The sequence below is a fragment of the Echinops telfairi genome, unplaced genomic scaffold (assembly GCF_000313985.2).
Source record: "Echinops telfairi isolate 266 unplaced genomic scaffold, ASM31398v2 ScPeMD7_7467;HRSCAF=8505_1, whole genome shotgun sequence".
In the NCBI taxonomy this organism is placed as follows: Eukaryota; Metazoa; Chordata; class Mammalia; order Afrosoricida; family Tenrecidae; genus Echinops; species Echinops telfairi.
The window spans coordinates 13,821,269-13,839,102 of NW_022111368.1; the positions used below are offsets into that span (position 1 = coordinate 13,821,269).

The 17,834-nt window shown below is 45.9% G+C and overlaps 1 protein-coding gene across 1 annotated transcript in view; it reads right to left on the minus strand.

The window, feature by feature from the left end:
* LOC123520958 (F-box only protein 36-like) overlaps positions 1-17,398 on the minus strand; it is a 32,615-nt gene extending 15,217 nt beyond the window's left edge. Inside the window, exons 1-2 of the mRNA XM_045283978.1 lie at positions 17,267-17,398; positions 6,197-6,305 (exon numbers count right to left, since the gene is read on the minus strand). Of these exons, the coding sequence (XP_045139913.1) occupies positions 6,197-6,305; positions 17,267-17,362 (205 nt within the window). The 5' untranslated portion in view covers positions 17,363-17,398. The remainder of the gene's footprint in view (positions 1-6,196; positions 6,306-17,266) is intronic.
* Positions 17,399-17,834: the final 436 nt, after the last annotated feature.

Below are 17,834 nucleotides of genomic sequence, written 5' to 3' on the forward strand. Positions count from 1 at the left end.
CATTCTCAAAACATTTTCTTTTTACTTGAGCCCTTGGTATTAGCTCCTCATTTTCCCCTCCCTCCATGACCCCCCCTCACGAACCCTTGATCATTCAGAAATTATTATTATTTTGTCATGTCTTACACTGTCCAGCATCTCCCCTCACCCACTTTTCTATAAAGCTCTTTCTTACACACATAGGAGTGTCTATGGATTTGTTTCTGTAGTCTACCTGGACTGACACAGAAAGAAAGAGGAAAGCTGAGAGTCGCACAATCAAAACCAACAAATCAAAAAGGTAGGAGATCAACAAAACTGAAACATAGTTCTTTGATGAAACCAGTGAAGTAAACAAAGCTCTGGCCTCCCTCTTTAAAAAAAAAAAAAGATGAAAATATTGAGCGAGAAAACACAAATGGGATTAAAAAAGCGGCCATATAGCAGAGAAGCAACAAGCCCACACGGAAGAAGCACACCAGTCTGTGTGATCACGAGGTGTCAATGGGATCAGGTATCACGCATCTAAGACCCAGAATAAAATCATACCAATGTGAATAGGGTGGGGGTCTCGGAGTGGAGACCCAAAGCCCATCTGTAGACAAGTGGACATCTCCTTACAGAAGGGTCGCAAGAAAGAGACGAGTCAGTCAGGGTGCAGTATAGCACCGATGAAACATACAACTTTGCTCTAGTTCTTTAATGTTTCCTCCCCCTACCCAACCTCTACTATCATGACCTCAATTCTACCTTACAAATCCAGCTAGACCAGAGCATGTACACTGCTACAGATAAGAGCTCGCAACACAGGGAATCCAGGATAGATAAACCCCTCAGGACCAAAAATGAGAATAGAGATACCAGGAGGGGAAGGGGAAGGTGAGGGAGAAAGGAGGAATCAATCACAAGGATCAACATATAACCCCCTCCCAGGGGGACAAACAACAGAAAAGTGGGTGAAGGGAGACAGAGGATGATGTAAGATATGAAAATAAAAATCAATAGTTTATCAAGGATTCATGAGGGAGGGAGTAAAAAATGAGGAGCCAATACCAAGGGCTGAAGTAGAAAGAAAATGCTTTGAAAATGATGATGGCAGTATATGTACAAATGTGCTTGACACAATAGATGAATGTATGGGTTGTGATAAGAGCTGTAAGAGCCCCCAATAAAAGTATTTAATAAAACACAACACAACACACATGGTCTTTGAGATGAAAAGACGGCCCCAGGTTCAGCTGGGCAGTGTAGGAGGCCTGGGAAAAGACGGTGCTGCTGGAGAGGATGGGAGGACACCAGACTATGGGATATAGACCGAGGACAACACGGCCACTGACTGGCTGCAGCACTAGAAAATCGTGAATGTATTCGTTTTTCATTCGTCCTGGGTTCGAAACTGCTGTCCATTCTCACGCTTCCTGGTATTTTCGATGCAGAAAAAGCGGCCTGGTGGCATAACCATTGGGCTCTTGGCTGCTGACATAAAGGCTGAAAGTGTGAACTCCCCCTTGGGTTTGAGAAGCAGCACTTGGAAACCACAGCAAATATTGAGCTTGGCTCCTAAGGGAAAGTCAAGGTTAGGTTTCTGCACATCTCAGGTTACAATCTACACAGATCACCCACCAGTCAATACAGAGCCTTGCTGAGTGAGTGCTTCAACATCTATTGTGGGTTCACGAACACGGACCTTACGGGCATCGAAGCTTCTCTGACACTTGAGTTTTCTCTGGGGGCCCACCCCAGCCTTTTTTGCATGCAGGAATGCGAGGCTGCCGCCACCATGATGCTTAGAGGCCAAATTTTAAAAATGAAGTCATCAATAAAAAGCCCAGCAATGAGGACATCCTGGCCTTGACTAGCTGGTGGGAAGGACAGCTGCATGCAGTATGAGAGCTGGAACAGGAAGCAGAGCATTATTGCTTGTTCCACCTCAGCTGGGCACCTCAGCCTCTGTCAGCTGTCGTTGCCCTGCTCTGCTCATGGCCGTGAGTGGCCGTGAAGGCACAGCTAGCGTTCACATTGGGATTGACCCAATGCATTCTACCCAGTAGATGGATTCGCAGATACACGATCAACTGTATAACTGGAGTCAGAGGCTATATGCCTCAGTTTCCAAAACCAAACTCACTGCCATCGCATCAATGCCCATTCATAGAACATGGTAGAACTGCCCCTGTGAGTTCCCGAGACTAACTCTTGACAAGATAGAGCCCTGTCTTTCTCTGCAGCAGCGGCTGGTGGCTTGGAACTGACGACCTTGCAGTGAGCAGGCCAACTCCTAACGGCTGCACGCCCAGCGCTCCTACCCTCAGTTTAAGGAAGACGTGAAAAGTGCGTGAAGTCGATTGGCACAGTGCTTTGGGAGGTCAAAGCGTTGACCTAGCACTTCCTATGGAAAGCATCGAAGAGGGCTCGGAGCATTCACTGACGAAGAACAGAGACTGCCACATGGTCCTGCTATCCGAGCCGCTGGTGGTTTGAAGCGCTTTCCTCTGAGCTAGCAGCTGAGCATGTCCACGGCGCCGCCAGAACTCATTGACATTGACTCCAGTCCTACCCCAGCGGCCCTGGAGAACTGCCCCTGTGAGTTTTCGAGACTAACTCTTTACGGGAGTACGAAGCCCTGTCTTTCTCCTTCAGGGTCACGGGTGGTTGCAAACACCGAGGACCTTGCAGATGGCAGCCCAATTCGTAACCATTGCATCCCCAAGGCCCCTAGGAACCACAACTCCGAGCCATCGAGTCAATGCTGACCCACAATGGCCCTGCAGCACACGGTAGTATCGCCCTGTGGATATCAGAGGCTATAAATCTTTCTGGGCTCGGGACAAGAGCGGTTGGAGGTGCACCAAGACCTGGGTACGGCTCCGGGCTCCGGGCTCCGGGTGGGGCAGCTTGAGGGACGGAGGGACGGGGTGGGTGCGGGAGGAAGGACATGCTCTCACGGCGGCGGCTGCTCAGGTTGAGGGCGCCTGGCCGAGGGTCCCCAGAGCGCTGCTGAGTCCTGCTCAGGGCAGGAGGCCAGGCTGACCTAGGGAGACCCTCCGCCGTCGCGTGGACTCCCATCTTACAGGACTGTGCGTTTCCCAGACGGCGACCGCGCGTGTGGAAAGCCGCATCGGCCGCCCAAGGAGTGCCTGGGGGCCCAGATTCCGACCTTTCCCTTCGCACCTGTGCACCCCCTGTGCGGGCGACAGCATCCCGCGAACCAGCGAACCAGCGCAGGGCACTGTCTTGAGCCCGTAGAGCACGCTCCTGCTGTGTTTTTGTTTCTACATCATTGCCCCAAGCCAGACGTGCCCAAACCAGGTTTCAATTCAATCCAGAGTCATTTCGAAAATAAACGTTTCTGTGAAAGGGAGGGTGCCATTTCGGCTGAGGATAAAAACAAACAAAACAAAATCTTTATGGGAGTAAAAGCCTTTGTCTTTCTCCTTGGAGCAGCTGCTACATTCAAACTGCTCGCCTTGTGCTTACCAGCCCAACACTTAACCCACTAGGCCACAAGGGCTCCCTAAGGCTCCTTGAAATATTTGCAATTCATGTAAGAAAGGGCCAAGGGACCTCTAATGGCACTGTACTGGGTTAGTCATCTTAAGCCTGAATAGTGTCCCGTCAAAATGGATGCCTGTCTGCACTTCGGGATGTGACTTTATTTGGGAATAGTGTCTTTGCAGAAATAATTAAGATGAGGTCTTACTGGAACAGCATGGGCCCTCGTCCATTTTGACTGGTGTCCTTATAAGAAGAACATTCGGATCCAGAGACACACACAGAGGGAAAATGGCCATGGGAAGAAACCTAACCATGGTATTGAGTGTACTTATTCAATCGCTATGCTTAGCAAATTCTCAGAGAAGCGGCATTATATGAAGAAGAATGAGGGATCAGGATTGCAGGAAGTCTTACTTACAACCTTTCATATGCAGAGGACACAATCTTCCTTGCTGAAAGTGAGGAGGACTTGAAGCACTTGCCGATGAAGATCAAAACTGTCAGTCTTCAGAATGGGTTACAAACCAATGTAAAAAAGACCAAAATCCTCACAACTAGACCAATCGGTAGCAACATGATGAATGGAGAAAAGAATTAAGTTCTCAAGATTTTGTCTTACTTGAATCCACAATCAATGCTCCTGGAAGCAGAAGTCAAGCGATCAAACAACTATTTATGTTAGGTAAATCTGTTGTACAAGACCTCTTCAGAGTGCTGAAAAGCAAAGATGTTACTTCGAGGACTACGCTGTGCCTACCCCAAGCTATGGCACTTTCAATTACTTCCTATGCATGTGAAGGTTGGAAATTGAATAAGGAACATCAAAGAAGAATCAATGCATTTGAATTGTGGTGCTGGCAAAGAATATTGAAAGTACCATGCACTGCTGTGTTCGTCTGGGTACTTTAGAGAAATAAATCTACAGAAACATGTATAAGAGAGAGTTTTATATAAAGGGTAAGTGCACATCAAGAAAACATCCCAACCCAGTGCTGCCCAAGCCCACAAGTCCAACATTAACCCATTAACCCATATGTCCAACACCAATTCACAAAGTCCTCCTCCATCTCACAAAGCAGACTCAATGATGCCGACTGCAGGAGGAAAGCTGAGTCAGTGAATGTGTAAGCATCTCAGCACTGGCAGGAGTCTCCACATGGCTGCTCCAGCACCCAGGGCTGCATCGGGGTAGGTCCATGTAGCTTCTCCTCAGGGATGTCTTGCAGGAAGTGAGCCTTGCCAGCTAAAGCAGGGAACTGGCTAAGGCAGCTGCACCCTGGTCCAACCATCAGAAAGCAAGATGACCCAAGAACTTGAAAGGCGAGGCTCACCGAGCCATTTATCTCTCTGTCCTTGAATTGACCCTACATGTGTTTATCGGCCAGGTTGGCACAATAAACTAACTACCTCAACTGCCAAAAGAATAAACACATCTGTCTTGCAATAAGTCCAGCCAGAATACTCATTAGAGGAAGGATGGGAGACTTTATCTCCCAAACTTTGGACATGTTATCAGGAGAGACCAGTCCCTGGAAAAGTACATCCTGCTTAGTAAAGTAGAGGGTCATTGAAAACCCAGAAAACCATCAATAAGATGGCTTGACATGGTGACGACAACAATGGCTCAAACGTGGCCAAAGTTATAAGCCTGGCACAGGAGCGGGTGGTGTTTAGTTATATCATCCAGACGGTCACTCTGTGTCACAACCAACTCGAGGGCACCTAACAACAACCACATCATTTGGCAGTTCCCTGGGTTGATGGTGCAAACTGTTTGCACCCAGTTGCTCCTCTAAAGGTCAATACCCAACCATGAAAGGAAGGCCTGCTGATCCGCTGCTGTAATGATTACAACCCAGAAACTGTATTGGAGTCTTTGAGCAGCACAAGTGATTAAGCAGTTGACTTCTAACTGAAAGAGTGGCAATGTAACCTGACCCCGAAGAATCTCAGAAGAAATACCTGGCGATCTACTTCCCCAACCCCGTGGAACACAGCTTAACTTTTCCCACGTAGGGCTCCCCTGAGTTAGGGTCAACGCAATGGTGACTGGCTGGTGATTCCATTCTGCCCCAGGTGCTTCAGCACTGGGTCACCGATTACTGGAGCCAGAGGGGGTCATCTGCTCCCATAGTGATTGACAGTATCAAGAGCTAGCAGGAGCAGGCCTGCTCTGTCCTGTAGGGTCACTATGAATAGGAATCAACCCCATGACAGCAAGTTCATCTTTTGGTTTGGGAGTGGATAATCGAATGCATCCTTTATTGATTAGATTGGTCAGGACATTCCCTGGCTAGGATGAGAAGAGAGGGTCTGACAATGATAAAATAATCCTCAAGTTTCAGTCCTCTAGGGAGTTAGGGAGGAATCCCTGGCAGCTTCCAGACAAGAGGTACATATCAGCCTGAGACCTGGGGGTTGTCGGGAGCCTTGGCACCTGGGGTTCAGCTCTAGCTCTTCCCTGGGCTGCCTCAAACCACAGGCTGGCTTACAGAAGCTTAGGCAAAGCTGATTCAGCGCACTTTGATGCATTTGCCATGAATTGAGCGCATCTCCTACCCAGGCATCTACCACCAGTCACAGAGGCTTTCGTTAAAGAGTGAGGAAGAAGCAGCCAGCCAAGGCATTTGTTTGGTTTATCTCTAGCTGGATGCCCAAACTCAAAGCCATGGCCCTCAGCACGTGCAGGCCAGCCTGGCATGTTTACCAGCCCGATACTTGCTGTGTTGCTGCTCACTCAGCAGGAAATTCACGTGGGATTTTCTCACTTCTCTTGGGAGGGTTGTCTCTTGTTCCAGGCGAAGAGATACCATCCATGACTTCCAGATGACCTGTCCGAAGAAACCAACAAATGTAGTCTGCTGACTTGTGGACCAAGTTGTATACCAACAAAACTAGAGAAAGGGGCTCTCCAACATGGCTATAGATTAGAAGTAACCTGGCTAAGTAAGGCGGGGTATGGAGTGAGTGGGAGGAGGCACACACCTGGGACATAAGAGACCAGAAAAACTCAATAATCAAGAGAAATAATATTTTGAAGTAATGTTTTAAAAATCCAAATCAATGCAAAAACCCCATCATGAACAAAATAGCCACATTTCAAATAAAGGCAGGATCTGGTCCACTTCTTTGGAAATCCATGAGTGTTGGCATTACATGGTCTTTAGGCAGGACTTGGAAGGGCCAGCAGAATTAATGTGTGCAGAACCCAGTCCTACTGCAACCGGGGGCAGGTTTGTCCTAGGTGGACCAATTATGCATATTGGAATCCCTTAGACAGCTACTTATAAACAGAGCTTCCCTGACCGTACCCCAGCCCCATTGAATCAGAATCTGTCTTTATCTAATACCCAAATGATTTTTAGATTAGACATGTCTGACTTTGTTGGGAGAGACCAGTCTCTGGAAAAGGACATCATGCTTGTAAGAAGGGTCACTAAGAAGGGCCTCATTAAGACCCTTAACGATATGGATTGACACAGTGGTTGCAACCATGGGATTAAACATAGGGAAAATTGTCAGGAAGGTGCAGGGCCAGGCGATGTTTGGTTGTATTGTACATAGGGTCTCTATCAGTGGGAACTAATTCGATAGCACGAGGGGCCCCAAATCAGAAGCCCTGGTGATGCTGTGGGTTAGCTGCGGGACTGTTAACCACAAGGTTGGTAGTTCAAATCCACCAGCAGCTCTGGGAGAGGAGGCTGCCTGCTCTTGTAAAGATTCACAGTCTCAGAAACCAGCTGATAATGAATGTATGGGTTTGTATGAATCGGGAAAATGTAAAAAGTGGTGGGGAATCAGAGAAGACTTGTCCCACTTCCAAACAGGCCAATTCCTGTATTTAGCCAACCGTTATTTCCTTAGCACCCAGATTTCAAAACTTAGGGGCCTGAAATTTTTCCTGAAGTTTTCATATTTCAATTTAATTTTTCATATATAATTTTACTTGGTGGAAATGTGTATTATATTTCTCTGAAATAAAATATGCATCTACATTTAATATTTTAACATCCTATCATAAAATCCTTCCAGAACTCTTAATTGTGTTCGTGCAGAACCTGCACCTTGACCACGCGGTGTATTCTTCCACTATACTATTCGATCTGTATCCGGAAAAAAAAATCTGAGCAGCTGGACTGTGTGAAGAAGACGTCAGGATTGGAGGAAGGCCTGTTAATAACCTGCAAGAGGCATGTGACACTGAAATCAAGGAGAACTTGAACTTTCACCACTTGCTGATGAAAAGCAAAGACTGTAATCCTCAGTATAAATTACAATTCATTGTAAAGAAAACAAAAATCCTCGCTCGTGGGCCAGTAGAGAATATCATGATAAACGCAGAAAGATTGACGTGGTCAACAATTTCACTTTGGATCCAAGCATTTTGGATTCAATCAATGCTCCTAGAAACAACAGTTAAGAAGTCAAATGACATAGTACACTGGCAAACCTGCTACAGGAGACCTCTTTACAGTGTTGAACTGCAAAGATGTATGTCACTTTGAAGATTAAGGTGCGACTGACCAAAACCATGCTATTTTCAATGACCTCATATGCATGTGAAAACTGGACAACGAATAAGGAATAACCAAGGAAAACCAATGCATTTGAGCTAAGGTGCTGGTGAAGAATATTGAAAGTATGATGGACCGCCACAAGAACAAACAAATCTGTCTTGGAAGAAGGACGGCCAGAATGCTCCTTAGAAGTGAGAATGGTGTGAGATTTTTGTCTCAGGTACTTATGGGCATGTTATCAGGAGAGACCTGTCCCTGGAGAAGGTCATCCATCATACTTGGTAAAGTAGAAGGCCAGCCAAAAAAAGGATGACCTTCAACAAGGTCGACTGGCATAGTGTCTGCCACATGGGCTTAAACATGACAACAACTGTGAGGAGGCCAAAGGACTGGGCAATGTTTTGTTGTGTTTGCATATGGGGTCAGTCTGAGTCTGAACTGACTCAAGGCCACCTGACAGCATTGACAATAACATCATCCAATCTTAAGTATTAAAAATATCTTCATTATAATAAGCACATGTTTTATCAAGCAAGTATTAAAATTGTATCTAAACAGGAAGAGTAAAATGGTTAGAAATGCACCTCCTTGAATTTAAAAACAGCAGAATGAGGACAGCTGGGGGAAGAATGAGAACCCACAGGGGTCGATTTTACTGTACTTTCGTGGATGTTTGAAAATTTTTCATCCTAGAATGTTACAGTCATCTCAGATCAATGGGAACTTATCATACTTTCCAGCTAGTTCATGCATCCATGGAGGAATTGGATAGATATTTTTATAAATAAAATAAAACAAAACAGTGTTGTACATTCCATTTCGATTTTTCATTTTGTCAATGTAATTGCTGAGAAACCTTTATTACATATGTATGTCAAAAGGAGTGGAAGGAGTTTTATTATACTGACATCGTTTTATTCTCTAAATTTCTCTCAAGTTATACACAAAATACATGCAGTTCTATCAAAAATTAATTCTAATGGCCTAGCATCTGATAATTCTTTCAATTTTATTGAAAATAAAGTTGGAAATGACCTAACTTTTAAAAGGATTTGGTATTCAATTACTATAGTCATTTATTGTTTGGTTTCTGGCAAAGTCCCAAGTTCATAAGTCCCAAGACTTATGAAATAACTGTTAATTATGCTGGTTAATCTCCCTCTTAGAGGTACATAGCCACATCTGATAAACTCAAAAACTCTTTAGGGGGTGGAAAGTAAAGAAAGCAATAATAATGTCAGTACATCTTTGCCAGTACAATGTTTGTATAAAATGTTCTGACCTTACCATGTGCTTTAAATATACGAGGGGTACCCCAAAAACCTGGAATTTCCCCCCCAAAGCTATGTATTTACTTTTTTTTTTCTTCCACAAAACAGCCTTATCACCTTCAAAGTACTCTCGATTACACTTAATACATTCATCAAATCTATGATTCCGTTCTTGGAAACATTTTTCAAACTCATCTGTTTGGATGGCTGACAGCACCTCCCTTGTTTTGGTTTTTTCTTCACCTCTTCTGTGTCATCAAATTGCTATCCTTTCATATCCCTCTTCATTCACCAAAACAAAAAGAAGTCACACCAAACAAGGTCAGATGAATAAGGTACATGGGGCAAGAGAGGCATGCTGGGGTTTCTTTGCCAAAATCTGTTGCACTGAGACGGCTGCATGAGCAGGTACATTGTCATGGTGGCGAAATCAGTCTCCCATCTGCCAAAAATCAGGACTTTTTTTTTGCACACTGTTATCCAATCTTTTCAGAACCTCTAAATAGAAAGCCTGATTAACAGTCTGACCTGGTGGAATGAACTCCAAATGCATGATCCCCCTCACAGCACACGTGGGTGTTTTGGGGGCACCCCCTCGTAGTTTGTCAAAGCCTTGGGATGACGTTTTAAGTCATCCAAATTATGAAGGATAAGCCCCCAAACCAAACTTACAGTCTTCAAGTCCATTTCCACTCACAGCAGCCCTCTCAGACAGAGCAGAGCTACCTCTGGGAGGTCTTGAGGCTGCAGGTTTTAAAGCCTCTTCTCTGTCCTATAGCGGCTGTTGGTTTCTAACTGATGATCTTACGGGTAACAACCCTAGTCCTAACCCACTAGCCACCAGGCCACCTTCTTTGAGGAACAGTCACCGTGAAACTCTGATGGAAATATACTTATCATCATACCACTCCATAATTCAGGCATATTTTCTCAGGAAATTAAAACTTCCTTTTCCAATTCAAATAAACGAGAAATTTGTTTTTCAGAATGAGGAATTATTTCTTAAAACGGACTTGGTATGTGCTATAGATGGAACTGGGTCTTCCCTGGAAGTAAGTTTGGCGCACTGGGGGCATATTCCGTTAGGCGTTGGGCTGCCATCTGCAAAGTCAGTAGCTCAAAACCACCACCTGCTACTCAGGCCATGGATGCTGCTTTCTACTTCTCCTCCCTTACAGATACAGTCTTGGAACCCTACAGGGACAGTCTGCTTTGTCTTAGAGTCACCGTGCGTCAAAATGGACTCCATGGCATGAGTTTAAGTTTTTATGAGCCAGAGTCCACTTGATGACAGTGACTGAATGTTCGTAAATCCTTACCCCTATATTTGTGGTTATGATCCCATTTGGGAATGAGCTTACTTTGCTATATTAATTAGACAGTATCTGTGTGGGTTGTGTTTTAAGTCGATCACTTTTAAGATATAAAAGAACAGATTAAACAAGGAAACAAATAAGAAACGAGGGGTGATAGCTACCAGGCCATCTGAATTACATGAAGGAGTCAAGGAACAGAAGCTGAAGAGAGAAAAGGAACTCTCACCAGACCACGTAGAGAGGGAACTCCTTTCCCTAGAGCAGCTGCATGCTGAGCTGCTATCCACAAAGTCAGCTGTTCAAATACACCAGCCAATTTGAGGGGGACAGATGAGGCTGTGTCCATAAAGAATTACAGAAGGGTCGCGGGGAAGAGATGAGCCAGTCAGGGTGCATTGTAATGATGAAACATACAACTTTCCCCTAGTTCTTTAATGCTTCCTCCCCGCCCACTATCATGATCTCAATTCTACCTTACAAATCAGGCTAGACCAGAGGATGTACACTGGTACAGATAGGAACTGGAAACACAGGGAATTCAGGACAGATGATCCCTTCAGGACCAGTGCTGAGAGTGGCGATGCCTGGAGGGTGGAGGGAATGTGGGGTAGAAAGGGAGAACCAATTACAAGGATCTACATATAATCCCCTCCCTGGGGGATGGACAACAGAAAAGTGGGTGAAAGGAGACATTGGATAGTGTAAGATATGACAAAATAATAATAATTTATAAATTATCAAGGGTTCATGAGGAAGGGGGGTGGAGAAAAATGAGGAGATGATACCAAGAACTCAAGGAGAAAGAAAATGTTTTGAGAATGATGATGGCAACAAAAGTACAAATGTGCTTAACACAATGGATATATGTATGGATTGTGATAAGAGCTGCACAAGACCCCAATAAAATGAGTTAAAAAAAAGGGGGGGGGGAAGGTGATGCAATGGAATGTGGGAGTATCACTAATTTAAAAAAAGAAGAAAGAAAGAATTACAGCCTCAGAAACTCAAATGGGCAGTTCTGCTTTGACCGCAGGCCCCCTGAGCCGGAATAGCCAGAATAGTGGGTGAGCCATCTAAACGGAGAAAATGCATTTCTGTTGTTAAAGCCCCCACTCCTGGTTCTGCTGATTCTACTGCCATCCTGACCGCCTGAATCAGGTCGATCTGAATTCCGGACATCCTAACATAGGTCGAAAGACCCTGGGCAGTAAGCAAAAGAATGCCCTATCTCCACCCGGCCATGCCCACCCCCAACACACACGGAGAGAGACCCCGTTGTCCGTGAGTCCGTCCCGCCCGTGAAAGCTGGACAATGAGAAAAGACGACGGAAGAAGTGAAGCGTGCACACTGCGGTGCTGGTGGGGAATGCCGGACATACCACCGACTGCGCAAGAATGGACATGGCAGGCTCAGAAGAAAGGAGCCAGAATGTTCCTGAGCAGTGAGACTGGTAGCAGGTTGGCCCCCTTACTTCAGAAGTGTCATCAGTAAAGACGAAGGCTAGAAAAGGGCTGTGGGGCTGGTCGAGGCTCGGCGAAAAGAAGCAAAGCCTCAAGCAGATGCCCTGACACCAACAGCCTCGACGCAGCCGGCACACAGGAGGGTGGTCACGCCTGGGGCACAGGGCACCCACAGGTTGCCCGCCAGTCAGAGCCGACTAGACAGCACCCAGCAACAACACACAAAGATGCCCAGGCTCTGCCCCATGGAACCTGGGAATATAATGTTTTGGGTGGTGGTAAAAGACACTTTGCAGATGTGACTAAGGTTAAAGACCGAGATGGGGAAATGACTCTGAGATATCCGTGTGGCCCCAGTCTAGTCTCATGAGCCCTCAAAAGCAGAGAACCTTTCCTGAGTGTTATCAGAGATGAGACGATGGAAGAAGGGTCAGAGGCAACAGTGCTCGAATTAAAGAGGAAGGAAGAGGGGTCACAAGCCAACACATAGTGGCAACCTCTAGACGCTGGAAAAGGCAAAACAAAACAAATCAAACCACCCCCAAATTCTCCCCTATGGCCTCCAACAAGGCACAATGCTCCGATTCAACACAATGGAGCCCATGTCTGGCTGCCACCTCTGACACTGTAAGGAAATCCGTGGGTGCTCTTCTAAGCAGCCTTCATAAGAATATCTAGCCTGTGTCCAAGGCTACGTGTCAATCTTACCAAAACTATGAGTATTTAAAGCAAGGAAAGATAAGCACTGGCCAGGTTTATGGTCCTTGGACTAAGCATTAATGGATGATTTACTCCAAATTCGTAATTTAAATATTTGCTTTGTGTGAGACCAGGAAGTTTGTAAGGCAGGGGCAGTGCCTTACCGTGAGATCTGGGGTGGTTGAGGGGGACGCTTTGCGTGTGTAGAGAGAAAGAAGGACTATCATGAAAGGAAAGGAGGGCATGGAGAATGTGTGTCACCTTGCAGGTCAGGATGGTGGTGTTAGCAAAGACGATTTCTGAATGCTCACGCTCCAGAAGTGGATGGTCTACAAATCATCTCAGAGGCTGCTCTGCAGCCTACCCATGTCCAGAGCTAAGTCCTTCTTACTTTAGTGGCTGAAGGCTGGGTGGGAACGATGGAGCATGTGATCTGGTGAGGCCCTCCTGTGAGCTCTGGACTTGCCAACTCCCACCTCTGTGCCTCTCTGACCATGCAGGATGATTGTCTGTGCCACAAGCAGTCGGAAGCTCCCTAGGTAAACCTGGGCATTTGAGTTTCCCCGAAAGTCTCACGGCACCCTCTTTGAGTGCTCTTGTGATCTTTGAATGAACATTCCAATTAGTCCTGATAAAACAAAAAATGGCAGAGTTTGCTTGATTGCTGGTGAGCCCAGCAATGCCTCTGACCCCCAGAGCGGGATTAAGAAGAGGATTTGGGCTGCTTGGGCATGGCTGAGGTGGTGAGCAGCCAGGGGTCACCTCCATCAGAAGCAACAGAAAGGTTCCTGTCCAAAGAAATTTGGTTGGCACCCCCACCCCCACCCCAGTTCTACGGAACAAGAAGACCGGCCAACTGTGTCTCTCTCAGACCTGCACTCGTTTTGTCTGGACCATGCATTACAAGGGAGGGAAAGGTGGATGCCAATCACACTGTTAACTGCTAATGAGGCAATCCAGCTTTTACCAGGAGATGATGACCTGTACTTGGAAGATTCAGACTATCTAGAAAAAAATTTATCCACTGGAAAAAATACTGCAGAAATCATGAAGGAAGGCAGAACCTTTATTGAATGGTGCTTCACAATTGCCATCTTTATAGTCTCCATGTGACTTTTCAGTCAAAATACAAGCATATTTATCCTAAGACCTATGTAGTGAGTGAGAGTCGAATGTAGGATGTTGCTTCTTTAGAAAAGGCCCTGTTTGAAGCAGTCAGTTCTAACGAATAAGGCTTGACGAAGCTTCCTCAGAACTCGAGGAACACGATGTCTGTAAAAGTTACTGCACATTCTTATTTCACGTTCTCCTGGCTTATTTTGGAGCCCTACTGATGTAATGGCTACGCATTGGGCTATTAACCACAAGGTCTCCTGGGAAGGAAGGTGGGGGTTTCGGTTCCCATACTGATTTATAGCCTCAGAAATCCAAAGGGGCAGTTCTACTTGATACTTAGAGGGTCTCTGTGAATTGGAATCAACTCATTGGCAGTGGGTGAGGGTCTCACTTATTTTATTCCTTAAATCATATAATGTACCACAACTCTAAAGTATTAATGAGCTTATTATCAAAATGAGAGAGAAAAAATCTACCAGGGTTTCTACCCAAAAAAAGAGGATTTTGCTGGTTCAATGTGGTAGTTAGATTTGATGCCAACTTGATGGTACCTGTGTGGAGGTAGGGGTGGAGTCCAACAGGTGATGCCTCCTTGGGGATGTGGTCTTTTTATGAGACAGTGAGAATGCCTCTCTTGGGCCCTTCACCTTCCCTACTTGCTGGGATTCTGTGTCTGCTTCAGGGGTTGCCCCATGTGGACCGCTGGTTCTGGGAGCCGAGCTGGGAGCTGTTGTCCCCCTGCCATGTTTCCACCAAACTTGGATCCACAAGACTCTGCACCCGCCAGCCTGGGTCTTCCTGCTTCCCACCTCACCTTTGGGCATCATCTGCCTGCAGCCGTGTGAGTCTGGTGAAGGCTCTGGCTAGCATCAGCCCCCTCTATGGGCTTGAGTTAGGCTGGCCTAGGATGCCTTCCTTAATAAAAAATTACTTCTTGATCTGAAGTTCTTTCTTATATCAGTGTCACAGGTTTTCTTTCTCAGAGCAACCCAGCCTAACACATTCAGAAATCTACCAAAATGTTGAACATTCTATTCCCCAGATATCTTTTGAAAGAACTCCACATGCTTGAAGGGAATTGTGGTAGTTACATAAATTCATGTCAACTTGATAAATAGGTTATAGGAGTGGAGTCTAGCCCATCAATCAGGGTGTGACCTTCTCTTGAGGATTCTGGGAGTTTTCCCCTCTTCCTTCCTGGAGGCTGGACACACCCCCTCTCTCTCCCTGTTTTACCTTCCTGTTGACAAGCCACATGGAGCCACACTGATGGCAGCCAGAGGCCTGGAGATGTGTCCACTGCCATTGGTTCTATAGGACTTTCCACCCACTGCTGATGATCTTCCTGCATTCAGCATCATTGCATGTGCTATGTGAGTCTGAAGAGGAATTCAAGGGCTAATATTAGACTTATGGGCTAATATCAAACTTACGGATTTGATCTGGAATGGACTGGGATGTTTTATTGATGCATAATTACTTATTGATATAAAGTTCTCTCTTGCACACATGTGATTGTCAATGAATTTGTTTCTCTACTCAACCTGGACTAACATAGGAACCTATGGAGAAACTGCGTGGGAGTGGTGGGTTCTCCACCAGCATCCTACAGGAGCACTGGCTGGTCACCAGCCTACTTCCTAAGGAGCGTGTTGAGTAGAGAGTCTATTTGTTCAGGACAACAGAGAAGAGGTGGCCAAGCACTGCCTTCTCTGTCCACCCCATCTTGGCACTTAGCCTCTGCTCTGAAAGGAGGTTGAGCAAATATTTAAAGAATATCAGTTTAAAGGTGAACCAAATTATTTACTTGCTTTGGGCACCCACATGACTCAGCTCAGCTCAGCTCGGTTTCAATGCCCTCTCGGCTTTGCTGAGAGGCCATAGTTTAAAGGACCAATTCTTGGGGGTCCTTTTCCTCTGCTCATTAAAACATTGCATTTTTAAAACAAAATAAACATAGAGCATGATTGCTTTCATTAGTCATTAATATTCCACATTTACAAATGTGATGCACAATTTAATCAGCCACTTTACCATGAACTTTTAAAAAATTCAAGTAGCTTTACAAAGCCGATGTCACCATTTCCCCATTTTAAAGACTGGGAAGTAGAGGCCCTCAGGTGACTGATGGCAGGTCTTCTGATGCCCACACGTGGAGCTTGTCTGACCACATCTTGGACAGGAGACAGGCTTCATCAATATACGTCTTAATAACCATTGTTTACAACAGGGGTTCTCAACCTCTATTGTGACACTAGAAACATCTGAGAGCTTATGGAAAATGCCCCCATTTGGGCTCTTTCCTGAAAGATTTAATTAGCTGGAGCTGGAGCCCAGGCACCAGTATTTTTTAAAGGTCTCCAAATGGTTCTAATGTGCAGCAAGGGTTGAGAATGACTGAAATGTGGGGAACAAGCTCAGTAGCAGAAAAGGAATATTCCATCATCTATATATTAACTTATTTAGTAAATATTGGAGTAAGTTTTATCCCAGGAATAAAGCATGTGCAACTTACTGCCCTGAAGGACCCTCTAGTCTACAGGGAAAAACACACCAATGAAAGTCAATTACAGTGAAGTCCATAGGGAGGTGGTCGGAGTGTCTATGGAAGCCCAACACAGGCCGCCCCGGTCAGGGGACGGTAGGAAAGGCCTACGGGGAAGTGGTACCTGGGCTGCCTCTCTTCTATTATGACAGTAGGCAGAGTGTATGGAAAATCAAGACTGCAGCTCCACCATCAGCGATGAGAGTCTACCACCAGCCATTCCAGATTGGTTATAAGCTGGCTACTCAGAGCTTCCTAACTCATTCCTTACCAGTAAGATCTAGGTCCATGAAATCCATCAGTTTTAACATTAGCTTATTTTCCCATCTGCTCACCAAATTCTTGACACTCTAATTAAACCACGAGGGAACATGAAGGAGCCCTGGTGGCCCAGTGAGTTACCTGTTGGGTTGTTAACCCCAAGGTCAGAAGTTCAGAACCACCAGCCACTAAGCAGGAGAAAGATGAGGCTTTCTGCTCCTGTAAAGGTCTGTAGTCTAGGGACCCCACAGTGGCAGTGCCACTCTGTCCCAAGATCACTGTGAGAACTAACTTAATGGCAATGCATTTGGTTTGGTTTTTAACATAAGTGCTCTGAATGCACCATGCCATTTTACACCATAAAATCGAAATAGGTACTACCTTTAGATGCTATTTTGTGTATGAAGAATAGAACACCCACGCTCATATTCAGAGAGAGACAGGAAGAAAGGAACGGAGACAGGATTCAACCACAGGGCTGACCAACTCAACAACTCAAGCTCTTGACCACTATGCCACTGCTAGTTTGTGAGGAAGTAGCTGCTGTTGAAGCATTAAAGCCAGAACATCCAAGAAATCAAGTCCTTGACTTTGCTGGTGTTTTACCTCAGTTTTGGTGACGGTCAAGTGGTGGAAGTCCTTGCTCGGAGAAGGCGCCTGGTTACAGATCTCATACAGAACATGGGGCAGCAGAGAAGTCATGCTCTCACTCCAAGTTCCACAATCACAGTCTCTCAGGCAGGGCCAGGTCGGGTTGCTTCTCCAGAATGGTTTCTATGCATACCACTCTTACTTTTTTTTTGATCATCCAGTACAGGTTGCTTCAGCTTCCTGGGACAGCTGCCTGCTTGGTGAAAATTGCCCTGTGCCCGCCCTTTGACAGGAGCAGACCAGGATTGTTTGGAAAGGGGTTTGGCTTTGCGCTGTCACGATAAATGGACCATGCACAAAGGAACTCGACTGCACCAGCAGGCTCGGCCGAGGGCCAGGGTTCCTGGTTGCCTTTCCATTTGCATAATGTGAAAAGCCCACTCAATTGTGTATTCAACTCACACCTACAGTGTGCCATCCCCTGGAGAGTAAACAGACCCCACCACTTCCTGCCTACCACGTCCTGACCAGCAGCAAAGGGAGCTCCGCCTGGTCAAGGGAAGTGTCCCAGTCCCGTTCTGGG